The 27732-nt window shown below is 36.7% G+C and overlaps 1 protein-coding gene across 1 annotated transcript in view; it reads right to left on the reverse strand.

Annotated features, from left to right (window-relative positions):
• GTDC1 (glycosyltransferase like domain containing 1) overlaps window positions 1-27732 on the reverse strand; it is a 365429-nt gene that overhangs the window by 162090 nt on the left and 175607 nt on the right. Inside the window, exons 3-4 of the mRNA XM_054562763.1 lie at window positions 25179-25346; window positions 20765-20938 (exon numbers count right to left, since the gene is read on the reverse strand). Coding sequence (XP_054418738.1) covers window positions 20765-20938; window positions 25179-25346 — 342 coding nt within the window. The remainder of the gene's footprint in view (window positions 1-20764; window positions 20939-25178; window positions 25347-27732) is intronic.

A 27732-nucleotide genomic window follows, 5' to 3' on the forward strand; every position in this document is an offset into this window, starting at 1 on the left:
AAAGAATACTAGATAAAATTCTACTTCTGCCTATGCTTTATTTATATTATGATCTAGCTGGTTGCCCCTAGAATTTCGAGAATCATCCTACCACCACTGCCTAGAAAACTCTCTCCTCTCTATTAGGAGAATGAACATTGTCTTTCATCTTCTCTATGGAGCCATCTAGATGTGTACAAGATTTAAATGCTTTACTAAACATTCATGTATTTGATCAGTGGTTCTCAATGTGGGAAGCTTCAAAATGCACTGATGTCTAGGCTCTAGCCTCAGAAATTTAGACTGAGGTGGGGTGCTGCCTGCAAAGCATAAGGAGTTGTTAAGTTCCACAGGATTCAAATATGCAGCCAGAGTCAAAAACCCCCGTATCTGAATGTCAGTGTACGAGGCAATAGGGCTGCCTCAAAATATCCAAAATGATGTTTCTCACACAGACACACGGCTAATATCTTCTAAAAGGAAGACAAATATACCTGTATAATAAGTGATTTATACCTCCTTTTACATACCATATAAATTATTAGATTAGTCCTCAATTACTTTCTTAATCTCTTGAAATAACATACCTACAAAGATTTTAAAGTCATATACGTAGATTGTGACACACTATCATAACAGCCTAACAGAAAGCCTTGGAAAAAAGTTTTCTGAAAAACAGGATCTAGCTATAATCCACATGTTGTCCTCAACTTTCCCAATCATATTATCACATTGTTCTTAGAATGAAAGAATATTGATTTTACTATGATAAAGGTACAATAATAGATAACTTCCAGAGTTTTTAAGCATGGTATAAGAGCGTTACTATAATTAAGGGTCTGTCAGTTCTTCCATTATAAGGTATTTTTAGGAATTTTAAAACCTGAATATTTGAATATGTTTCAGACATAAATTGAACTGAAAAGGCCTCAGATATAAAACTGAGTTTTCATTCTTGTTATATAAGTTTTTAAATTATTTAAAAACATGGATGAGTAAATGTTTTAGCCACATCATCCTTTGCCTAATGAAAATACTGTTTTATCATTTTATTTAGGACTTTAAAGGATCACTTAGGCCAAGGTTTTTATTAAATGGTTTAGAGCTCTTCCCTAGAAATCCCCCAAAATAAAAAGAAAACCAACTGCCAAGAAGAGTTAGGGCACATTACTATAGGTTTCAAAACTATCTATAATTTTTTATCCCCAGTTTTTATGTTAGATGTTTGAACATTTGAAAAAAGAAGCTTAAGATTCCATATTATCTAAATCAGAGTATAAGAAGGTTCATACAGCAACTCATACCAGCATGTATTGGGGAAAATAAAATACGAAATATGACAGAGATAACAGGACCTACAATCAAAACATCACAGAGTATAACTTAGAGGTCACTTTCACCAAATTCAGAAAATGCAGGAGTTCTCCCTAAACAAGCTGCGCATGATTCTTCTGCTTGGATACACCCATCATGGCAAAAGGAAGGACCACAAAACTGCCTACAAGTTTTCGCAACTCTATCAGTAATAATTCTAGAGCATAGAAAAATGCACAAATTATCCATTTTCTAAGCCTGTTACTAGAAGCATTTTTCATTTCCCTCTCAACTGTGCTCTAAAACCCCAGAGTGTCCCTTTAGTCATTTTGTTTTATGGAAGCAAGTGTCACTCAAACAATCTTATTCTCATGCAACTTTGTGGTTCAGTCTTAACACAAGCTTTAGAGCCAGACTGACCAAAGCGGGATTCAGTACGTTCCACCTTTTATTTGAAACATGACTATGGCAAATTACTTATCTTCATCTTCTCATATGTAAATGTGTTATACTACTTAACACAAATTGTTGTGTGAATTAAATAAGATATGTAAAATGAATTATACCATACCTCACTCATAAACTTATCACTAATATTCACATTGATAGGATAAAAGGGTCCGTTCTCCCGATTTTATAGGCATTAGTAAGCCACGGAGCTGCAGGTGCCAGACTGAAGGGCAGGGTTGAGTGGGAAAGAACCAAAGAGCCAAGAGAAGCCACTGTCACTGGGAGCTATCCCTGGTGCTGCTCTCAGACTCAGCGCCCAAGACTTCCCTGAGTCTGTTACCCTCTGTTCCCAACATTGCTCAAATAAACCAAACTCTGATTTCCAGTTTTCACGTCGATTCAGTAATATGTTTCTGTTATCTTGAGTTCTTGAGCTTAATTTCTGCTTGATTCCCCCGGACACTGATTGTGTTATTTTCCCAAATGAAAACCCAACCTGGCACCACATTGCTTCCTTTCCTGGACACTTTTTTTTTTTTTTTTGCTTTGAGATTTTTGACTTAAGTTATATCTTTTTCTCACTAACCTTCCAATCATGGTTACTAAAGAATGACCAATGCCCTTTCTCCTAAAATTTTCTCTGGAAAACTTAAATAAGTCTGCAGCAGCAATTAAAAATAATCAAGAGATTTGAAAAGAACTGAGAGTATTGCTGAATCATCCAGGGAAGTAGTAGCTAAGTATTAGTGCTAGGTTGAGAAAAATATGGCAAAAGTGTAAGCACTACTTTTTCCAATGCCCATGGCAGACATCACTAATCTATCACACAAAAAAACAAAACAAAACAAAAAACATTAAGCCTGAGCGTAGCTTCAGAGTCCTCAACAAGTTCTAGCCATTAAAAGTCAAAGATGGCACACAAGTAGAAATCTATCTTCCTTGAGTTAATATGAACACATGTGTTTTTAAAAAGAGGTGTTTTTTCCTTCCCTAAGTCTCAGCTGGAACACCATTAGAGCATACAGTGATGGTTTAAAAAAGGTAGAAGAACCTGTACAATAATTCACTTACGTAGACTGCAAGTACATGGTTCTTAAAGAATCAGAGCTTTCTCTTCTAAGACTGGAGGTGTTAGGCTTGTGTCCTGGATGAACTCCAACTTAGGTAATTACATTCTGCTTAACTCAACCCCCTAGCAATTTTTCAAGTGAATCCAGTATTATTCTTCACTTCCTACCCTAACCTGCTGTGTAGTGTTGCAATGAGCTGTTAAACAGCTGCTGTGCTTCATTCTGCAGTGGTGACTGTGCTTCACTGTATAAATTGTAACCATTCACAGTGTGCTTTGGAATCTTGAGGATGAAACTGTTACCCTAAAATGCAAGATGTCATCCTCATTTTAAAGGCATACAATACAACTGCTTATTTCAGTTAAATTCAGCATAACATATTTAGAAAACACCTTATATCATGAGAAACCATAAAACTAGGTTAAAATACCCATGAAACATGGCTACAAAGAGTATATGAAAAGGTATTTAACGAAAGCAAACTATTTATCAACTATATGAATATTCTGCCAAAGAAAGGAGTAGTAGGAAGAACAAATGCTTAAGACATTTTTTATTTGAAAATACATCTGCCTTCATCAGATGGTAAAAATTCCCAATGTCATCCAAGAAAAAGAGTGAAAAGAAAAACTGAACGCTGAGTCAATGGGAAATGGAGGGATGTTCTCATCAGGACAGCAAGAAAATTATACAAACTCATTTTCATGAAGACACTGAGTTTTCAACACTGAGTCCTTAAGAACAACTGCAGACAGGAACACACATATGGGCGATCGTGAAAAGGTATCACAGTTTAACTAGGACAGGTGACTGCATTTACATGGACCCTTCCACAGACTGTTATTCAGTAAAGATGCTTTGGGTCAGTGGTTCTCAACCTTGACCACACAGTAGAATAATCTGGGAACTGAAAAACAAAACAAACAAAGCAACAATACTAGAGATTCTGATTTAATTGATCTGGACTACTAGAATTTTGTTTAAAAGCTCCCAGGTGATTGTAATATGTAGACAGTGATGAAAACCACAGCTTGAGGCTGTATTTTACCAACACGATTATAATTGTTTGACTTTTTTTTAAAAGGGGAAACAAATCACATTATTTGAAGCCATATACATATCATCATACATTTTTAATCCAGGTCAAAAGACAATTAGATCCCAAAGACATGTTTTGTGGATGCTTCATTAAGTGGGAGGGGATTTATCCCCCAAGAATTACATTTTTGGAGGGCCACAGTTCTAATGTAATCTCTTTTTGCCGTAACAAGAAGAGTTTCTGCCAGGAACCATAATTGAGTAAGAGGTTTTTGAAAGTATAGTTAGTTTTGGGTGTATTGTATGTTACAGATTTGTATGCAATAAACTATATAATCTGAAACTAGTTTTTTTCCTGCAACCTGCATCTGAGCCATACCATCTGTTTAGAAAATAAATAATACTCCATTACCATAAAACGTTTACTTATCTACCTCCAGGTAGAAGTACTGCACCTCAACCAACTTGCACTTTCATGAAGTGTAAAAGAAATAACCGCAAGCATGAGTAGAAACAAGTTTTCAGTCAGAGCCCAGCACTCCACAATTGCACACAATGATGTGAATAGTTGATCTGCTACCTAGGAAGCAAAATACAGTTCCACTTTTATTGACTTCAATAGCCCTGTTCCACAAGTGCTAACCCTGAACCATAGCCATTAAGTAAAACACAACAAAGACAGACAAAAGAAGAATTAAAAGTAAACAAAACAGAGGAGGTGGAAAATATCCAGAAGCAGCAGGAGAAGGGTGCTGGGCATCCCAAGCACTTTAAAAGCAGTCACTAAGGACTTGGTATAAAAAGTTATTTAAGTGAACTAAGTTAGTTATGAGAGATAGAAAAAAACACCAACTAAACATTATAGCAGTGTGTGGATTATCCATATAACAGAAAATTAAACCTTACGTTTTCAAACCGTCATCAAAAGCAACAGAAATTAAGGAACCAACACGAATGGGTCAGTTCAGACACCTGTGAGTGGCAATTAAAAATGGTAACGAAACAGAGTAGCAGGTATGATCTTACAAAGGGCAGGAAGATGTGCATAGTATACAAGCCATGCACTGTGTGAAACAATTTATCTATGTTCTCTCTCACTTAATCCTCACTTCAATTCTATGATTTAATATTAGGGAAATTAAAGGTCAGAGAGAGTGACATAATTTGACCAAGCTGCACACCTAGAAAGTGGCTGAGCTAAGACTGAAAGCCAGTATGACTCTGCACCACGTGTCCTTTTCTAACACAACACATGAGATCCCCCTGCCACCTGCCCCCTCCACTGTGCTGTCCTCTGAACTAACACTTCTGCTCACCCCTGGGGGCACTCACCAGCTATCCAAACTAGTCTCAAGGATAAAGAAGAATCGACCTCATAGCCCTAGGAAGAGACAGAAGACACCTATCTGCAGACCCAGCATGCAATGGAAAATTTAATATTCTTTGGAGTGAGACATGGAAAGAAAGCTTAAGGAAATTTTCTAACCTTAAAAATTATGAATTTATACAAAACTTGCAAAAATGAAGCATAAAAAGTTTTGATAGTTGCATATAACATTGGTTCACTCAGAATTTGTGGCACCATCCCAGAAAAGTGAGATGACTAAATTTATTTTCAGGTTTTGAGTTTCAAATGCTGGAAACTCCCATTTCTCACTCCCAGAATAAGTTTTATATGAATCGCCCAGTGTTTACTGGAAGAGCAAAATGTTATAAGCAAACAGAGTTGGCTGAGTCATACGTATTTTCATCTCAAAATGAGTTACAGATCAATATTTTCAGTGAAAAAAAGCAACAAGTTGCAATGCAACTGAATTATTTGAGACTCTTCTAGGAAATTTCTGAATATCATCAATTCCTAAAAAAATTCCTCTACTTTATCAATGCCAGTTAATCCTTTCCTACTAATTACTAATACAATTAAAAAAAAAAAAACCCTGATTGTACATTTCTAACAATCTCATTAATTTTTCAACTGGCTTTTAAACCGTTGATTCTTCTGCAATAAAGCTATAAAAACCTCAGGAAGAAACCTCTGCTGAAGTTTCCCCAGCTATTTAATGACATAAGATTTCTTTAGTTTTGATTTCTTGGGTACTCTTCCAGTTCTGGAAAGTTCTGACTCTATTCATTCATAAGAAAAAATCAACTACCTAAAACTGAAAATAAAACACATTTATCTACAATAGAAATGTGGTTGACATTTCCTCTGAATTTCCTATTTCAGTTCATAGTGCAATAATTTTGAAACTTGCAAATTTTTTGAGTTAATTCTTCCCTGTTGTTTCCTATTTCCATCAGAGTTCATCACTTAATTCTGGATATTCCACTTTCCCTTTGTCTCTAGCATATGTCCTTTCAAATCCATTCTCACAGCCTGAGACAGAAGCTCCTTCTTCAAATAGTGGAAAATATTTATAACAAACACTTAAGGATTTGGTATTGTAAAATGAGTTTTGGTATTATAAAATTGAAATGTGTTTCTTTTGAATAGACCCTCCACCTCTCCATAGAGTCACTTGGTTTCCTCAGAGTATCAGTTGACACTTAGTAGAGCAGATTTGGATTGGTTTGAATGAGATGGGTCTCCCAAACAGATAAATAAGTTCTCTACATGTAAGTGAATTTAGAATTTGCATGCTGTATTGATGAACTTAAGAGTCAGCAATAGGAACAAGAAGCACTGGACTGAATTTCAAACAAGAGAGGTATTTCCACGGATACACATAAATGTGTCAGGTAGGAAAGAAGTGCTAAAATGCTATTTCTTCCCTTTGCCCACTAACGATGAATTTTACTGTGTGTTCAAGGGCAAAATAAGGAAGAAACTTCTACCATTACCATTTCACATTGTCTGAAGACCAGGACTAAGATTTCAGCTTAGAACAACAATCTAGTTATAACTAGATATCCTACGTTAAATTTTCAATATTATGTTTGATAAATTTTTCAAAGTTCCATATTTAATAGCACTGATACACAAAGTTGGAATGTTCCAATACAAAAAGTGACAATTACTTAAGAACTAGTTTCACAGAAACACTTATTAATAAAAATAAACCTGTAGGACTTCCGGTCAAGATGACAGCATAGATAAGCACAGCACACCTCCTCACATGACCACATCAAAATTATGCCTAATTATAGAACAACCATCACTCGGATCCATCAGAAGTCGAGTTGAATGGAAGTCTGACAACTACAGAATTAAAGAAAACACATCCATCCAGAGTGGTAGGAGAGGCAGCGATACAGAACAGGCTGGTCCCACACCCATGTGTGGTGGGTAAAAATTTGGGAGGGATATCTCGGGAGCAAGGAGTCCTAGCTCCATACCAGGCCCTCCAGCCCAGGGTTCCAGGGACAGAAAAATAAGTCCCCATGACTTCTGGCTTCAAAAAAACAGTGGAGACTGAGTCGGTGGAAGAAAGTTCTGCAGTCCCACGCTGTTCCTCTTAAAAATATCCACATATGGACTCACTAATTCAGACTCACTCCCTTGGAGCTCCAATACCAGGGTGGCGGCTTGAAAGTCACCAGGGGCATACAGGGAGGAACTGGTGTCTGGAATCAAGGTGAGAACTCGGGGACAGCTTTCTCCCAGAGAGAAAGGTGAGCAGAGCCACAGAACCAGCAGGTGGAGGTCTTCACTGAGACTCCATCAACCTGGCTAAGACTGCTGCCCTGAGCTGGAGATCCTTTGAGACTTCGCTCTTTAGCGAAGATCCCACCCAACTTACAGGCCTACCCAAGCTGTTAAAGGAGACTTTTCCACATGAATGGCTGATCTCAGCTCACGCTTTACAATATCCTAAACCCTCTCAAACAAGCAACAGCTGGCTTCAGTGAGCCCACAGCCCCCGTACTTCTTGCTAAGTGGCCCCAGGCCCAGCACTAGCAGCAGCCAGCCTGGATTCACAGTTTGGCTTCACCTGGGAACCTCCAAACCCAGCCAAGTAGCAGCCATCTTAAACTGCTTTAAAGCCCAGGTAGGGTGGTCCTGGTCAAAACACTAGTAGGGGCTGATCTTGGTCAGCACCACCTGGGTAACCCCAGGGGCTGTATACTGAGTGGGCTGCTACAAACCATGTTGGAGCACCACCACCCTGCCCCTGAACACCTAATCCTCCACGGAAGGCAGAGGTTGGTGGTCAGCGGTCACAGCCAATCCTTGTAGCTGACTGGCCTGGGTAAATCCATCCCATTGATCTGCCAACAGCAATCAAGGCTCAACTACAAGAGGAGCGTGTACTCAGCCCACACAAAGGGTGCACCACGAGTACCCAGCTTGGGTGATAGGGGAGGCTATGCCACTAGACCCTACAGGACACCTACTACATGATACCATGCTACCAAGACAGGGAGTCATAGCAGCTCTACCTGATACATAGAAACAAACACAGGGTGGGAAGCCAAAATGAGGAGACAAAGAAACATGGCCCAAATGAAAGAACAGATAAAAGTTCCAGAAATAGTAGTAAACAAAACAGAGATAAGCAACCTACCAGGTGCAGAGTTCAAACACTGGTTATAAAGATGCTCAAGGAACTTAAGTGAGGACCTCAACAGCATAAAAAAGATCCAGTTAGAAATGAAGGATACACTAATTGAAATAAAGAACAATTTACAGGGAAACACCAGTAACATGAATGAAGCTGAGAATGAAATTCATGATTTAGAACATAAGGAAGCAAAAAACAAGCAATCTGAACAAGGGGAATAAAAAAAGAATCCAAAAAAAAATGAAGGCAGTATAGGCAGCCTATGGAATAACTTCAAGTGTTCCAACATTCACGTCATCGGGGTGCCAGAAGGAGAATAGAAAGAGCAAGAAATTGAAAACTTATTTGGAAAAAAAAAATAAAACTTCTCCAATTTGGTTTCCTACACATGCAAGTCCAGGAAACACAGAGAGACCCAAAACAGATGGATGCAAAGAGGCCCACTCCAAGACACGTCATAATTAAAATGCCAAAGGTTAGTGACAAAGAGAGAATCTTAAAAGCCGCAAAGGAAAAGCAGTCAGTTACCTACAGAGGCATCCCCATAAGACTATCAACTGATTTGTCAAAAGAAACTTTGCAGGCTAGAAAGGATTGGCAAGAAATATTCAAAGTCATGAAAAGCAGGGACCTACAGCCAAGACTACTTGACCCAGCATAGCTATCATTTAGAATCAAAGGGAAGATAAAGAACTTCCCAAACAAGAAAAAACTAAAGGAGCTCATTGTCACAAAACAGTTATTATATGAAGTGTTAAAGGGACTTATTTAAGAAAAAGAAGTACAAAACTATAAATAATAAAATGGCAATAATACATATCTGTCAACAATTGAATCTAAAAAACAAATTAAGCAAACAAGAACAGAGACAGAATCATGGATACAGTGAGTGTTATGATTATTGGCAGACGGGTGTTGGAGCAAAAGTAAAGAGGTGAGGGGATTAAGAAGTACAAATAGGTGGTTACAGAATAGCCATGGGGATATAAAGAAATAGAGTAGCCAAAGACCTTATATGCAGGACCCATGGACATGAACGATGAGGATTACCTGAGAAAGTGGAGAGTGCTGGGTGCAGGGGGAAAAAGGGGAAAAATTGGGACAACTGTGAGAGCATAATCAATAAAATATAATTACAAAATAAAAAATGTTTTTTAAAAAATAAATTTACTTGTAGGTAACATTGAGTAAGATACAATATGAACAAACACAACCAAACTTAAAGATTATAATTTCTAACCACTCACAGAAGTACCTCTATAGAAAACTAGTAACAATACAAATCGTGCTAGATGTGAGAAAGGTCTGAGATTCACCTCAAATCAGGCCAGAAGTATACAATACACATGACAAAAGTACACATATGGAATAATACTTTGATATAATACTCTTAGGAATATTTCTAAGTAGCATTTTGACATTCAGTCCAGGGTGGTAAAGATAAATATAGAACATGCAACATTGTTGCTTTTTTGTTTTCTTTTAAAGGAAGTTGACATAAGCGAACATCATCTGATGCTCTTCAAATTACTGAACTCATACCAAACTACGATTTGGAACAGAGTTCTGGCTCTGTAGAAAATTTTAAAAATTACACATAGGTAAATCAAAGGACTAAATGCATTTGAAAACATAAAAATTAAAGACAATAATAATAACATCTACCATTTATTTAATGCTCACTATGCATTAATATGCTTCAAGCATTTTACTAGGTACTTCACGTATAGTACCTCATCTAATTCTCTCAACAACCCATTATTCTCTCTAGTTTACAGATGAGAAAAAAAATAAGGTGTGAAAGGTCAAGCAACTTCTTCAACATCATTCCTGTTCAGCAGAAAAGGTGGTACTAAAACAGAGCTCTGCTGACACCACAGTCAATTTTCTTAGGCACTGCGTCATGTGCGCCTCTCATCACCGTAGGTACTTGTTCTCAGCATTTCATGTCCAAAGGGACTGAAAGCGATTTAGTCATTGAACTCTGAGAAGACAAAGGAAAGACCAATGCAATATTCCTGCTTATCCAGAAACAAAGAGTTTAAAAGCTCTGATGTTTTTAAAAATAATGTACTCAATTTTTATAAAACAGTAACAAATGACAAAAAACAGATATCCTGGATTTATTTGGAAAAAAATAAATGAGCTGTATCAAGTATGTCAATGGAAAGAGGTTATTCAGTTAAAACTCTTAAAAATGCATGCTGGTCAATATAACAAATCACGTGGAGTCTTAGATGATGACACTGAGGTAAGAAAGAAAGGACACTTCCTTCTGGTCAGCTCCCTCTATATGACCCACCCACATATCAGACTCAATATACAGAACTCTGAATTCACCACCTTACACAAGCAAACCTGTTTTTCAATTCCAATAGAATAGTTACTTTCCCAGTCACTATAATCAATACTTCAAGACCATCCCTGAACACTGATCCATCTGGGAAGTTGCCACATCATCTTGCCTGGTCTACAACCAGTGTATTTTTCTGTATTTCTCCCTTTCATCTCTATGCTGCTTCTCGAATTCAAGTCTTCATTAACCTATTCTATCAAAAGTACATTTTTAACTTGTTTCTCTGCCTCCTATTTCCTTTTTATAAATATTCTATTTGTCAGTATCAAATTCCCCATTCCATAATCTAGCAGTGACTCCCAAATGACTATAAGCTAAAGTCCACATTCTTCAGTCTTAATTCTCATTTTTAATTTTACCTCCTCTTCACCCAACTGAGTAAAAGGTAATTAATACCTTCTGAGCCCAATGTTCATTTATAGCCACAAATCTGGTTGTAACTCTTCTGTCCCTACATACTGTGCCCTTGCACTCATTCTAACCCCTCCCTCTTTCCTTCATTGCAAGAAATAACATGTCATTAATGGAAGCAGAGTACTGAAGCCAGAAAGTTTGGGTTACTACATGATTTCAGGGAAGCTTAACTCTCTGAACCTCACTTTTCTCACTTGGAAACGAGGATAATCATACTAGATTGTGGAGGTTTGGTAAAGATTAGAATATACATAAAACGCATGCCCAGAAAAGGCACTTGATAAATGATTACTATTACTATTATGTCCAAAGCTTAGTCAATCTTTATGTCCACCTCACATGCCATAAAAAGCACTGATTTTTCCTCCCCTGAGTAGGCCTATCGTTTCGACAAAGCTTGCTCAGTTGAGGGATACCTTTTACCAACACAAAAATAGCAACTTTTAACAAATGTTGGTGAACAAAGTCATGAATAGAACCATAAAGAATTAAATTACTATAAAGTATATTTTATTGCACTTAGTTTCTTTGAAGCATATTTTTAAAGAATTTCCTATAAAATAAAGTTTTTTAAATTTGGAATTTCTTAGAGAATAAGCCATTGCTGGGTAAGAGACTATTCTAGGAGCTTACTGTTACATGAACGTTCCAAGTGGTTTATTTTTTAATGGTAAACTTTTTAAAACACCCCCCAGCATTCTTCAAAGGAATGATGAACAACTAAAACGACTTCTGTACTGATCGCCCCATTGCACGCTGCAGCATCCCGAGCCATGAGCATGGGTAGCAGCGCCAGGCGCGCACGGACAGCGAGCGGCACCTGTGACGCTCTCCCGCGTGCACCCGCACTGCTGATTGCGCCACTTGCCTGCTGTTAGGAGACTGACAGGATATAAGACAGTCCCTAAATGTATTTGAATTAGTGGCAAACTTTATATCCTCGGGGTTTTTTTTATAAAATACTAGGGTGTTTAGAGTTGTGTTCTTCCTTTCTTTTGAGGATGGAGTCGTACTGAGTGGGTGAGTGTGTCAAAGAGCCTGTCAACAGATCACCGAAATCCAAAATGGTGATGATGGGAGAAATAACAAGACCACCGACATTTACTGAACACTTGTTAAGTTATAGGCACTGAGCTCAGTCAGTATATTGTAATAATTATCTCGATCTTCACAGTAAACCTAAGAGGTAGTGCTATTTCAGTTTTCATTTTACAGATGAAAAACTGAAGCTCTGAAGGGTTAAGGGATTTGCTCTGCGCTGAACAGTTTTAGTCAGAGGTATAAGCCAAACTAGAATCCCCACATGTCATACTGCTGACTGCGATCTTTTTTCAGCACTTCCCAGAATGGAATGAGTTGAGTAGGTGATTTTTAGAAAGATAACAAAGCTTGATCCTTTAAACATCAAAATAATTTACTTTAAATCTTTCTAACATACATGGTTGCAGAGCCTTCGTGGAATGAATGGAGAATGTGACATGATTTGTTCTTGCCTTGAGGACTCTACACTGATAATCATTCACTGTGCTATGGGGAGCTCGGTGATGGCCTCGGAGCCCGAGGAGGGGAAGAGAGCCTAGCAGACTTTTTGCTGAATTCACCTCAGCTGTGGTTTTGCTTTTTCAAATAGCATTCATGCCCCTTTTGTAGAAAGCCGCCTTCTCTCTTCCTATCTCTACGTTGATGATGTTGTTCCTCGCTGAGTATGTTCTCTGATTTTAAGTTATTTCTTTATCCCTCTCTTCTTCCCTCCCAAACTTCTTAGGACAGAACTACAAGGACCTTAAAAAAAGTATATTGAATCTTTGGTGTAAAACCAAGCCAAATATTCTCTATATTTGACAAGAACAGGGGTAAGTCATGCTTCTATAAAAGAATAGTTCGTACAGTTGCTGATGAATGTAGAGCACTATTTTTGGTGGTTTGGTTGTTATTGCATAAGTAGAAGAGAGCAGAAATCTGACTGTTGTAATTAGGCATTAATTCAGATGATAATTTCATTAAAAGTAAATTTTGAGTATGTAAGAGTTTGTTCTATGTAACTTCAGACAAAGAAAGGGATTGTATATACATGCTGAACTCAGAAGTCTCTTCTCTTAACCAGGTTAGTAACAACAAAATGGTTTCAGTGTAGAGCAGCATGAAGGATGTGCATTGGATATAAAGGTGATTTCTTCACAATGAGTGGTGCTCAACATTGGAATGATTTATCAAAAGACTTTCTTAGTACAGCAATTCCATTAAAAAAAATTAATGACATTTAAAGGAAACACATTTCTTGCACTTGTTTTGAAGAGCCAAAATAATCATTAGCAAACATGGCTATGTTTAAATTTGTAAAAGCAAAACCAAAACTTTCCTTTTTCTACTTCAGGCCTAGATTAATATTCAAGAAGACAGTACCCACTTTATTATTTCATAAAACATAGGCAGTACTTGTACTAATATGTCTAACACGACTACATTCTCTAGATACCTGAGAAATACGACCACATGTGCTAAGTAGATGAAGGTGTTTTCTGGCCGCCCCACACCAATGCAGAACTTGACTACGAGAAACAAAAAGTTTACAGTGGGGAGCCATGGGGGCTGCCTTCTGTCCTATCAACCCACAATTCCTCAAATTACAGATCTGCTGTTGTTTTCTGACACATCTGCTCTGCAATGTAAAATAGCTTTTTCTTTAATAGGAATTCTTCAAAAAGCCCTTAGGCTGCTCATCTTTGTTTGCACAGCCTGAGAGTTTTCATTTAAAGTTTTCACACTGTTTTTAAAATTCTCCATTTTCGTTTCTAAAATAGTTAGGCAAAGTCCATAAACCTATGTTTTGGCTTCACATTTTAGCTACATGGAAAAGGTGGAGAGAAACATGCAGAGAAAGTCTTAAGACTTCAATAAATGAGATTACTCATATCGACCAATGTCATTTTCCTCCTTCCTTTGCTGTCAAAAACAAAGGAAAGAGGGGAGCAGAGATTTAAAAAAATATATAATCATTCTTCCTGGGATTTATAATCTGCTGTGAATGAGGAAACTCACAGGTAAAATCCACTCCTGCTTACTCTGTGGCACCTCTGACAATCTAATATTGTGGAAAATAGGGATAGCGAAATGATCTCAGAAACATATAAAATTCTTCCCTAATGATCATAGCAAGGTTGATACTTGATGTTCTCAATGATGACTAGAGTAGAACTGAAACCCAGATAAACCACAGATTTCTCAGTCTAAAGTACATGAGCTTCAATTTCTTCAAAGTCCAAATTTAAACTCCTAAGAATAAAGCATCTACACACCTCCCTCATTAAAAAATAAATGGATAATCTTTTAAGGACTCCACTGGGAACACATACATTTGATCTTTTTTACGTCAATTATGGGTAAATGTATGAAAAAATTTCAACTCTTTTTTCATAGTACCATGGGACTGAGAGGCAGGCAAATGACAAATGTATACACATATTGAGCCATGACAGCCTGGGCATTTATCTCTTGTCACCTTTTATACATCTAAATGTTATTTGAAGCAGACAATATCCATTTTGAAATTCCCTACTCATGCCTCTCTGATGGAATTCTTTTAGAAGACATGATCTCTTTCAAGGATAAGGTAATTCACTGTATTTCTGCATTCTTATGTGGTTCTACAATAGGATTAAAAAAGTACTTGATCCCTAGTTCTACTACTATCTGTGTGACTGGCACAAAGTTACTTACACTCCCTATGGCTGAGTCTCTTCAGCTCGAAATGAAAAATATCTTTCAGAACTGTTGGAAAATTAAAATGCTAAAATACGTACAATATGCTTAACAAAATGCAGGGCTAACATAAGAATCAGTAAGGTTAGCTGTTATGACTAGCTCCGCCTTCTAAAGATAATATTGTCAGAAAGCAGGTTGCAAATTGCTTGGATGTTCTGATTTTGTAACACTGAGATGTGCACAAGGTTGAGAAATATAATATTCCCTAGTTCTAGGGTAGGCTTCAGGACTACTTCCTTCTTCCTCCTCATCATGCGCCCATCAGCACCAAGGAGTTCTGCGTGAAACATGCCTTTCTGAAATGCAGAGTAAAATTTCCTTCATTTCTATCTATCCCATATCCTTTAACACAGAATACCTTTCCTTTGCCATATATCTCAGTTATTATTCTCATCCCACCAAGTTTGGAAATCATATGTATCTTATGATAAGTTACAGGCTGAATATGTCTAGTCTTTCAAAATTCATTTGTTGAAAGTGGTGGCGGGAAAATGGAGACAAATGTACTTGAACAATTTTTAAAAAAGAATAAATACACAATTTTTTAATAAAAATAAAGAAAGAAATCTTAACCCTCAAGGTAATAATATGAGGAAGCAGGGCCTTGGGGAGGTGATTAGGTCATGAGGGTGGAGCTGTCATGCAGGCACTTAGAGTCCTTATAAAAGAGACCCCAGAGAGCCCCCTTGCTCCTTCCATTATGTGAAAACATGAGAAGACAGCTGTTTATGAACCAGGAAGCAGGCCTTCACCAGAAAACCAAACCTGCTGGAGCCTTGATCTTGGACTTCTAGCCTGCAGAACTAGGAAAAATAAATATCTGTTCTTTATTAGCCTCCCAATCTATGGTATTCTTTTATAGCAACCCAAATAGGCTAAGACATGATATTAATATGCCAAAATCTGTTTTGTTGTTCACCAATCACCTGGCAGGTCTGGATGCCTTTGGTACTGAAGAAGTCAGTGCACATAACGCCAGCAGCAAAGAAAAGCCTAGTCGTGAAAAGGCTCCAATCAGAAAAATCTAAAAATACAGCTTATTGACATGCACCCTGTCACCAAAGCTTACAGATAGTACACTGTATGAGAAAGGTACTAGATGTTTATTATCTTCCAAATGCATGGCTCATGTACACTGTACAGGAGGGCACGACATTTACCTGCATTAATAATTTCTGCCAAAACCGGCTTGTGCATGTCTTTACATTCTTAAACAGAATTTACTGGCTACCATGTACTCTCTCTTAATAAAACCACAGTTATCCTTTTGATGTACAAGCTGTATGATCATGGAAAACCGCAGGGTTCTTCGATGTTCAGAGTCGCCCCTGCCACAGAACGGCTCCAGGCTGCTAGGCTTTTTCACTTCTCATATATTTTTTTAATAGTTTCTCTCTCTCCTCCCTTGTTGTCAAGCTGTCAATCAGCTGTCACTTTGTGCTGCTGTCAGTGAGCCTGCCTTTATTGCACCCCCAATTCGATGCTGCTAATCTGCTGTCAGCTGAAAAATCAGATAATCGAGACCTCTGAAATTGCATTTACAATAAGTGGTGTGCTGGGCACTGGATGGAGATTTTGAGGTTTGAGTTCCAGTTCCTGCACTGTTTTATCTAGCTGTGTGATTACCAGCAGACACTAAACTTCTCTGGGCCTTGGGGCCTTCCTCCATAAAATGTGCACGTGCATGTGTGTGTGTATGTGTAAAACAGAGAGACACACCGAAACACGGAAAGAGAAAAAGATTGCCTCTGGTCTTGAACCCTTAGTTTCTCTGGCTACCAGAAAGAACATATGAAACTTTTCTGTGAGTTAACAGAATGCACAGAGGGTACCTCTGACACTGTAATTGAAAAATTCAAGGATACATTTTAGCCATCACTTTAGCCTCACTCCTCTGATTTCACTACTAACCATTTCCTTAAAACACCCTGGTTCCACATTATCTGGTTCCACAAGATAATTCTCCCATTGTTGACCTCCTGACCCTTTATCTCTTTTTTTCTCATTTCAAGCCTCAGCTCTTCCTCTACCAACCCCTTAAGTATTAAGAGTGCCAAAGGCCAGTCCAAATTTAAAGGGCAGAATAACGATAAGAAACCAGCAACAAGTCTGAGAAGCAGCAACCTATATGTCCTAGAAGCCAACTGAAGAATGTGTCCTAGTGTGTCAATTGTTGCTGCCTTGTTAAGTAAAATGAGGACTGAGAACTGTCCACAGGATGCAAAGGCATGGAAGTCATGTGACCTTGACAAAAACAGTTTCAGTGAAGGAACTTTAAGAGAGAACAGTAGGAAAAAATTAGAAAAAACTAATACTCACAACTCTTTCAAGAAGTTTTGCTCTTAAGAGAAAGAAAGAAATGAGGCAGTAGCAGAAGAAAGAAGTGGAAGCAAGAGAGAATTTTTTTAAAGACATAAAAAATAGCATTTTTTGTATGCTAATAAGAATGATCCAGAAGAAAGGGAAGCCGATAACGCAGAATAGAGAAGAAAAACTTGCTAGAACAACAGTCCTTAGGTGTGGGAGAAAGATGGGCCCTGGCAAAGAGGTGGAGATCAAGAAAGGCCTTAGACAGAAGCAAGGTCGCTCTGTCATAGCAACAGGTGTGAAGATGGAGGCTGTGCACCCAGAAGCACATAACTACTTCCATGTGGTGATGGCAGAGTACAGAAATTCTCATCTGATTGCTCCTGTTTTCTCAGCCATGATCTGAAAATGAAGATAGAAGGTTTAGTATTAAAAGTTCACAAAGAAAGAAAATGTATGATTGGTTATTTAAAAAGGGGGAAATGTGGTATGTTTGCCAGGCAAATCAAAGATTCCATCTGAATTTAGGAGTCATGAATTTAGAATAGACTAATAAGTATGGCTGGATGTCTTCGTCTTATCACATACAGAGAAAAAGGTGCAAAAGACTTGAGAGTATATGCAAGAGAGTAAGTATTAGAATAGAATATGGAAATTAGGCTGGAGAAAGGAGGAGGAAAATTAGAGCAAGATAAGAGTAAAACTAAGGAGATGCTTCTCTCCCTCTCTCCCTCCCATCTTATCTCTCTAAAAATAAATATATAAAGTTTTTTTTAAAAAAACTAAGGAGTTGGCTCAATCAATGGAAGGTCAAAACTCTGAGTCAGAGTGAAAAAGAAAATAAATTAATCTATTAATATTAGGATGCTCCTTCGGCAGAGTACTTCTCTCTCTCTCTCTTTCTCCCCCCCCCTCTCTCTCTCTCTCTCTCTGGTTCTTCTCTATTTTTATGTGTTTATTAAGAAAGGGAGGAGAAGACGACTACCCTCTATATTCAGGGGGCAATAAATGTGTTATTCTAAAACAATGGGGTAGGGGTATTAATAAGATGAATTCTGCTTTATGGGGAGCCTCTTATATGCCAGGCACTATGGTAGGCATTTGACATACATTGATTCATTTGGCCACTAAGTCATACCTGTGAGGCGATAAGGTAAAAATAACCATAACCATTAAAGAGCTGAGGCTCGGAGTCATCACACTTAACATAGGCCCCAGAGCTACTAAGGTGGCCAAGACTCAATTACATATACGTGCGACTGCACTGTTCACAAGATTTCTCATCCCAAAATGTTTAATACATATAATGAAATGTTTTTAAGTGAATATTCTTTCTTCATCCTATTGTTCTGGTCTATGAGCATAAAGCAGTGGAGGAATGGGAGGACATTAGGTGATAGCAGATGCCACAAGCCAAATAGTAAATCTCCATGTGGCAGACATACAGTGAGTTTTAACAGTTATCAATGGTATAAAGCCTCATGTATTTTGCTGAAATGTAGCTTTTCCCTTCCCTGATTAATATCTATTATTATATATTATTATAGCACATTGTATTAATAATTTAATTGTATCTTCTGCTTTGCTTTTACTTAAATCCATTTTTGCTATGACCAAATAATATCTGTACAGGGAGAAAGATATAAATATTCAAAAATTGCCTTTTCTTAAAAATCAACTTGGTTATTTTGCCTTTGGAATTACTAAGTATTTTTCAACATTTCAACAAAATAATACTCTTTTAAGACTGCAGGCATTAGAATGATTGTCATTCATGCAAATAATCACTTACTTACACTATATGAGTTTGGGTTGGATAAAGCAAATTACCATTTGAAAATAATTCAAATAACACTCTGGGCTAAGACCTTGCTTATGAATGTTATCTTGGCCACAATATTTCTTAACCTTCTTCCATTTAGCTAGATGTATTAATGGTAATACAGTACAAATTAATAAACTATTCAATTGCCACAGGTGTATTAAGCATGAGATGATGGAGAAATATATGATATGCAAATGAATTTAAAACATTATTTATTTGGAATTCTATAGTAGTAATAATTAAGATGTGCTATAACTACCTATTCACCTTAAAGATATATATTTTGATGATATAGTACATGAAAAACTTAAGAACATCTTAAAAATGAGGTTCATATTTTAAAAATATGACCTGAAGTAAAAGCTGTGTTTGAGCTAATCATGGATCTAAATACAGCTATATTTTTCAAAAGTTGCAATTCTTTCATCATACATAAGAAAATTGTATTTATACAAATACACATTATATATACGTGTACATATAAATATATACCTGAAAATCAAATATCTTAGTTTCACTTAACTTGATAGTATTCAAAACTGTAAATAAAACATTAAATGTTTTGACAAACGACCTATAGTGACAGGAAGCTTGGACAGTAACAGCAAATTCATAGGGTTTAAACTGTAATACAGTGTGTGACTATAAGCAGCTGTGTGAGTGCAAGTTTCTTCCTCCCTGGGCCTGCTTTCTGAACTCCGTTCACTAAGGATTGGGCAACGTGTTCGAATTTAAATGTTTTAACTCACTCACTTGACTTAGTGTTAGGCAGGTATTTCTTTGACTAAATACTAAATCAAACAGCATTACAGGGTGTGGATGCAGACAACTACCTCCAAGGCAAAACCTGGGCAAACTCAGCAAGCTGAGAGCACAGAGAGTAATGCTGACCTCCTGCATAGCACGTATGGACATTAAATTGTTTCCTGCCTTCATTTCAAGGATAGGGAAGAAACAGCCGTCCCTGAACTCTTTCTAAGGACAGAGTCAGTTACAAAACAGCAGCACCCCCAGCCAGCCTCAGTCCCACCGGAGTAAACTTAGTGTTCACAAGGGAGAAATATTTCTGGGGGTAGTAAAAACAATTTTGCTAGGTTTAATCAAAAGTGAAAAGGAATCCTAGGATGTTCCCTTTGAGTCACAGCATTCGTTGCTAATTCAGGGTGGGCCCAGCAACAAGGGTAATAAAATGTCCTTAGTAACTGAGAAAGAGAAATGACAATTAAGTGTATTTGTGAGCCAAAACAGAATTCCCAACTCTTTATTAAGATAAAAATAATTTTTAAAAAAGGGAGGAAAAAAAGTAGAGGAAAATAGCATGGGAAATGAAGGGAATACAAGCAGTGAAATCTAACATTGATTTACTGTGAACAGTTACTATTATACATATAAACCAGTGGGCATAAGCTGATTGCAAAGGTTGAGAAATATGCTTGACAGTGACTTCTTTAACAAAACAACAAATTAAAAAACCAAGACAGTAAGTGTTAAAAGCCAAAATAACTTGCTTTAGCAAAAAAACAAATAAAAGAAAGGAAGAACTCAGTAGCAGAAGTAACCATTCAGTGGTAGGTTGGACAAATGATTATTTAAAATCTTTGCAAATCACAGCATGGTGAAATAGAACTCGATTCTCTAATTAACCATGCTTATGCTAGGAAGTTACAATTGGCAAGAAGAACACCAATTCCTATACATTTGGGAAATAATTTGACACAATATTGAAAAGAGAGTCAAACATACTGACCTGCTCACATCAGGAAACCTGATGGGAAAGTAAATAACTTGGCACTTGGGTCTGATGATGCTTTCCAGATCCTTGGGTCTGTGATCAGGAATCAGCTTCATAAATCTTCCAATAGAAGTGAGAAATGACTGCATATTAAAAACCGAGTTGAATACCACTACATCAGCCACCAGGCTGTAAAGGGAAAGGATAAATACAAATGATGAGCCCACACTGTTCAGTTATAAGACCAAGACTTGATATTAATCAGAATTTACACTGCACCTCAGGTTTGCAAAAACCTCTGCACTTCCATTGGTATTTATCAAAATGCCTCTAATAGATAAGTTAGTTTTATTAGTATTATATTATGGGAGACTAGATTGTTGGCATCAGGGAGGAAAGGCAGGAGAGGAATTAAATGATTTAATACAATCCTACGGGGCTTCAAAGCCAAGTATGTTTTTCCACAATGTCAGGAACTGTCTCTATTATCAACAACAAAAGTACACTAGGACCTTTTTCTCTGTGGCCCAATTACCCATGCTGGGTTTCTCTATCGGTGATGTATATTGTTTTATACCATACTAATGAGAACAGAATTTTGCCATATTTTTCACTACCTTCAAAGAGACTAATTCAGATAAAGCTATTTTATACTAAAGCATACCTTCAAATTATATGGTTAAAGCATATTTATTGTTTTAACCCTTGCTTCATGAAATTTGGTTTTGTAAAGTTCTGGGCCTATACAGGAGGGATTAAAAGGGGTCTCTGCAAATACCTTATTTCACTAGGATATTTGGAATACTAAATGAAGTAGAAGAAACTGATAGAACTGATTACATAGAGGAATGCATTATAAAGAAACACAACACCATGGACTTTCAGAATTAAAGAAAATAAATATAATATTGGCTGTTACTTTAGATGAAAAGACTGTGCTCTTCCCCATACTATTTTTAAAAAAAAAAATCTAAAACACATAGTTATAAGTCAATGTGAAAACAAAGTTTATGTGTCATAAGCACATCAGCAGTTTTCAAAATTGCCTATATAACATTTTCTCAGAAACCAGTGAACACAAATGATAACCGTGGGTGAGGGCTGGATAAAACTTAAAATACAACGTGGGGCCAAAGTAGGTCTACAATCGTGAGTATGCAAAACATGTTTTATATCCTTGTATTATGACTTAATTATTGTATATTGTATGATTTTCCATATCAACAACTGTAAACTTACTTTTGCCCCACCTTGCATGTAGTAAAAATATTAGAATGCCCCCTTTATGAGTCAAAAAAGTGATTTGATAAATCGTTCTAATTTTTTAAAATGGCGTCTGTGCGTTAGGCCAGCAATTTTCAACATCTATGCCACAAGAATTATGTTTATTTTTAAAGAAATAGACCCTGCCTGGTGTGATTCAGTGGACTGAGTGCCACCTGTAAACCAAAGGGTCGCTGGTTCGATTCCCAGTCAGGACTCATGCCTGAGTTGTGCGCCAGATCCCCAGTGGGGGTGTGCGAGAAGCAACCACACATTGATGTTTCTCCCTTCCTTCTCCTCGGTCTAAAAAAAATAAATAAATAACATCTAAAAAAAGACATAGAGCTTTATTTTCTACAAATTAGCAAGAATTTCCTAAATTATTTAATTTCAGAATATTATAACAGAATGAGAGTAGGAAAGAAATTTTGCAATCTCAAAAGTGCTTAATGATCAGATTCTCAGAAATATTTGTAATTTGCTGAGATCTAGAAACAGCTCAGAATGTCTCAAATATGCAATACCTGACTACTTAGTCAGGGGCATCGACCTCTTCTCCCTTAGATCGTCAAATGGAAAAGTGACAACAGCCAACACAACAATAGCCATCCAGTGTGAATGAATCAAAGTTATACCTTTTTTTTAATCAGATAAAAAAAAAATACGATATATTGTTTGGCGTGCTGCAGAATTCTAGTAATTAGTGCACATGTGCCATGAGATGAGAAAGGTTGAAAATCACTGCTTTAAATCACAATGACTTAGTGTCCCACTGTCGCTGGATCTCAATAAAATGAATAGAAATGCTTTGATAAGAAGGAATAAGAAGTTCAACAGGAAAAAAGTTTTTTCCAGTTTAAAAATGGTAGATCAAGAAAACTAAAAGAAGACATGTAAGTCCATGCACTGCAAAACACAAATGAATAAGCAGAATTTATGGAATACATACCATAGCAAATCTTCAGTTTAGTTTAATTCACATTTAGTGAGACAGCTAAAGTTCCCATTATTAACACACAGTGGAATGGAAAACCAACAAAAAGAATGTTGACCTGCCACCCCTATGCCTCTGCCATAAAATTGCTTTTCTATACAAGTATTTTTTTTTCAGTTGTGACCTAGTGCCAATTTGGGGATAGGGGTGATTACAACATGGATAATACAAAAGAATGTCACAGAAGTGCTGACACACTAAGCAATAAGGAAGCCAGTATAAGAATATACCAAAAGTTGAAGGATGTTTTACAGCTAGTCTGTTTTCACCATGTGTCACATATTGTAATAGCAACCCTCCGGTCATAATATATAGTTACAACATGTGTTCATAAGTCAGGGGGTTAGTGAAACCTCTATTTAAGGTGAGTGCTTATGTCAGTCATCTCCAAAGTCCTTAACTGCCACACAGTCAAGAAAGAAATCTGCCAGTGCCAACAAAAGCAGAAGTCAGCAAGAAAACTAAAGAAACATTTGAGGAAGCAGAAGTCATACTTTTCAAAGAGAATCTGAGCAGGACTGTTTTCTGACACTCTTATTTTTCCTCTGGACAACTGTGAACCATTTTTTTTTTTCTCATTAACAAGCCAACCAGTGATCAAGTCCAATTCTTTCTCTCCAAGCTTGTCTATCAGTTTACCCTCTTGAGAAAAGCAATGCTGAAAATTCAAGTATGAGGGTTTATAGTCTCATTCCCTATGAGCAAAAACAATCTTTTATGAAAGAGAGAGATGAGGGGGAGTAAGCTAAATTTTTTTCAAATATCTGCATGCAACCCAACTACTTGCATTCTTAAAAACCCAGTCTATGCTAAATTAAAGATCCAAGACAGTTTACAGAAATACTCTTTTTCACACATTTCCTCCCTGATATGAGTGAGTGTAACTTCCATTAACTTTAAAGCCACCCATAAAGGGAAAAATAGGCTTAATTTTTTCCCCCAGTTATTTCTCAAGGGTAATAAACACACACTATCTGAGGAAAAGAATGATGCTAATTCAAGAAATCAAAAGAATATTACAAATGTTTTCCATATTGATAAAGCACAAAATGATTTTATTTTTGTTTTTAAAACATATTTCCCTTCTCTGTCTCAATATAAAATAAAGTATTTTAATTTTATTATGAAATTTTAAAATGGTTGCTTTTTTATGAGACATTTGATGTGAAGCAGTTCCACTCTATTTTGATAGCACTGCTACTTCACAATTGAAGCAGCTTGTAAAAATGATTGCAGGAAAACATTTACAAAATGCTCAAAACACAGAAGTATTACCATTTAGCTGCTTTTGTATGTCAACTAAACTATGGAATATACTTGCAAGAGTTGGGAGTCTTTTTAGACACATCATCAATCCCAACTGCTAATAACCATTAAAAAAGGTGAGTAACACTCCCAGGTTTCAGCACCAAAAAAAAAAAAAAAAGTGAGTAAAAAGTACCCAATCACAGCAAAACTTAGTCATTTGATTATAGCAGTTATGTGAATAGGATCCAATAGCAAGACCCTTTCAGAGTTGTTACTAACTCCTTTCATTAAGTAAGCTTCCGGAGATATACTTTGTTGAAGTAACAATAGAGAAGGACCATCACCTTTGAAATGTCATGATATTTTAAGGCTGTGTAATTTCAGAAGACGCAATGAGGGGAAAAAATACCAATAACTACCTAAAGATTCATTTTCTATAGTTTTCTCTCACAAACAATAAAAAGAACAAAAAAAACTTTTGCTCCATTATGCATTATTTTTTGGTTCATTCCTCTGAAAATTTCTGTTTTGATTTGAGCTGGATGCACTGAAAGTGGTTGGCAAATAAGAGCAGGCTGACTGCCCTTTTCTGAAAGTATGCCTTGAAAAATAGATGAGAGAATCAAAGAGTGAGGAAGGTCCCTGTGACCCTTTGATTCTATTCTGAATGTTGTAGAAAATAGTTAATTAGCTTAACATATAATTAGACTGTTACATATATGTATTCTCTAAAAGGATTAGCTGTGATCTTATACACATACTCAGAGGCACGAGTAATTACTACCATGGAAGGTATGTTTAAACATCTGCGCCTATTTAAGGTGTTTTAAAATAAGTGTACAATAGGTCTCCAGATTTAAAAGCTAACCATCTATAAAGAAAAAGGTAGCAAAGGACTTACTATAATGATACATTGATACCTACCATGAGAGAATTTGGTTGTATCCATATTGGAAATCCCTCTCCTGACATTTCTTGACAGGATATACCAATTGGTTCTCGTGGAAGTACAGAATCTTTTTCAATTTCCCAAGGTCAGGCCGAAGGGCAATCAGTTCAGTCAGGTTAAGCACTGAGCTTGCAAAGAGGATCCTAGGAAATAAGGAAATTAGGGTTTACTGTCTTGAGCATGCTTGAAGGGGGTCGTCCTTTGCCCTTCTTTCCTCTCCCCTGATCCTACCCCCAGAAAAACATGTCCCCTATAGGGACACATCAATAGTTAAGAATTAATACCATGTAACAGCATTCTAAGTTTTGATCTCTGAAAAGGCAGCTGCTAAGAACTATAAAAGCTCTGAATCTTATTGGTCTTCTCAGCTCAGTTACTGAGATGCAAAAAAAAAAAAAAAAAAAAAAAAAAAAAAGCTGGATGGATTTTATTGAAAAAGGCAAGAAAAGCTCTATCTGAAGGACAAATGGAACAAAGATAAGGCTGACTAGGGAATACTTTGCTTGCCAGTTTCATTACACTTTACTTCTTTATGCAACCAACTACTGAAATTCAATACACAAGCAGGAATGGCACATGCTGATGTTATGACATAAACCTTTTTTGATTTATGCAATAGACATCTAGTGTGGTCTTTTCCTTTTGGCATGTTTTCTCACCATGCCCCCTGCCTTTTTAAATATTCTGCAATATTTCTATCTTTTTCCTTATTTTTTTCTCCGCTACTAGATTGCTAATAGCACCAGATACACAATCTGTAAAACCCCTTATATAAAATATAAATGTGTAAAAAACGAAGAAAGGCTGATCGCTTTTCTTTGGGGAGGAGGAGGAAACTGAAAGCATACCTATCTATGTTTATAAATGAAGGCACCTATTGACTCACTCATTCCACAAGCATTTACTAAATGCCTACTATGTGCCAAGGTCTAGCGAGGAAGAACAGAAAAGATGAACACGACCGCCCACGACGATGAATGCTGCCTGTCACGGTGACATATACAAACAGAAACAAACAGAAAGGAATAATAACTGTCTAGGACAACCTGGAAATGTTTCACTAATGAGGTACCTACCACATATGGACACAGAAAGGGTAAAAATTGCAGGTACATTTAGGTGGCACCATTTTGATGGAATGCCACCTTTATAACATAGTGCAGCATCACTAGACCCTTACAGCTTTGATTCCCATTTAAAAAACGAGGTTCAAGAAGGTTAAGAGTTGTTTCTAGTATCACACTGGTAGGAAATGGCAAAGCAGGGACTCCTGGTCTTCCAAGCCAGATGTGCTTTCCATTACGCCACGGACATGAATTTGTCATGGGCGAGTTACACTGCAAATGCATTTTTTCTGTACTTAATAAATACAAAATATCATCCTTGTTATTACCATGATTACAACTACCATAAATTCTCCCTTGCTGACAAGCCAAATGGCTAACTTCAGGTGTTTATATGATCTGCAGCACTAGCCTTTCACATAAGAAGAATGATTACATAATAAGTACATATATCAAAATAGGAATTCAAGTGTCTTCTTCATGGGCTAAAAAAGGCACATACAATCAAAAAGCAGTGATCTCTCTTTTAAACCCACATTGCTGTATTAATGTCATGGTTTGTTGCTTTAAAGTAAAAATAAAATCTTATTAAGGAGATGCATTATTGTTTCAAATGTCTATGTGTATCCAACAAAAGCAAACAGAAAAACTATGGTCAGAAAATGCCCTATTTTAGCCAAAAATATTCCAATATCACCAAGTATAAGTCTTTCATGAAGTAAAGATTAAAAATTCTGAAATATGAAGATATTTGCTCATCTATAAATCTTATTCTTAGTAAAGAGAATAATAAAATATTAATCCCAATTAATATTTTCTTTAAGGAACTGGATGGCCACTTATGGTTCTACTTACTGGGGAATTCTCCCATCTCTCCCTCTAGGCCCACTTCCCTTGCCCAACATACACACTGTTGTAAGCAATGACTCATTCTTAATCATTAAGATCTAAGCAAGCTCAATGTTTTTCACACACAGGGAGAAGAATCCATTAAATGCAGCTCTTTTGTTACTGATTAATTACAAAGAAAAAGATGGTAGCTTTATAATGGAGGAATTTAGTAGACATCAACTTACCCAAGTGATCAAAATAAATATGACCAGTAATAAGACAAAGTGATATAATGTATTTCCCAATGTGATACATTGAGAAAGATACAAATCACCAATGTATTATTACTCTTGCCAAAAATGTCTGATCTGAATTTGGTCATGAGGAAACAATGAGACAAATATCTTGCAAAATAACTGGGCTGGATGCCTAAGAAAGTCACTGTCATTAAAGGAAAAAACAATCTAGATTAAAGGAAAATAAAGAGACCCCAAAACAAAATGTCACTCTGGATAATGGGTTGGGGAGAAAATTTTTTTAAAAGGCAAAGAAGGACATTATATGAACAACATGGAAACTCTAAATATGGGTTGAAATATAAGGCGGTAAATTTTCATCAATCTTAAATTTCCTA

Source organism: Pteronotus mesoamericanus, unplaced genomic scaffold, assembly GCF_021234165.1.
Source record: "Pteronotus mesoamericanus isolate MK-2021 breed Mesoamerican mustached bat unplaced genomic scaffold, CSHL_Meso_final scaffold_651, whole genome shotgun sequence".
NCBI classification, from domain to species: domain Eukaryota; kingdom Metazoa; phylum Chordata; class Mammalia; order Chiroptera; family Mormoopidae; genus Pteronotus; species Pteronotus mesoamericanus.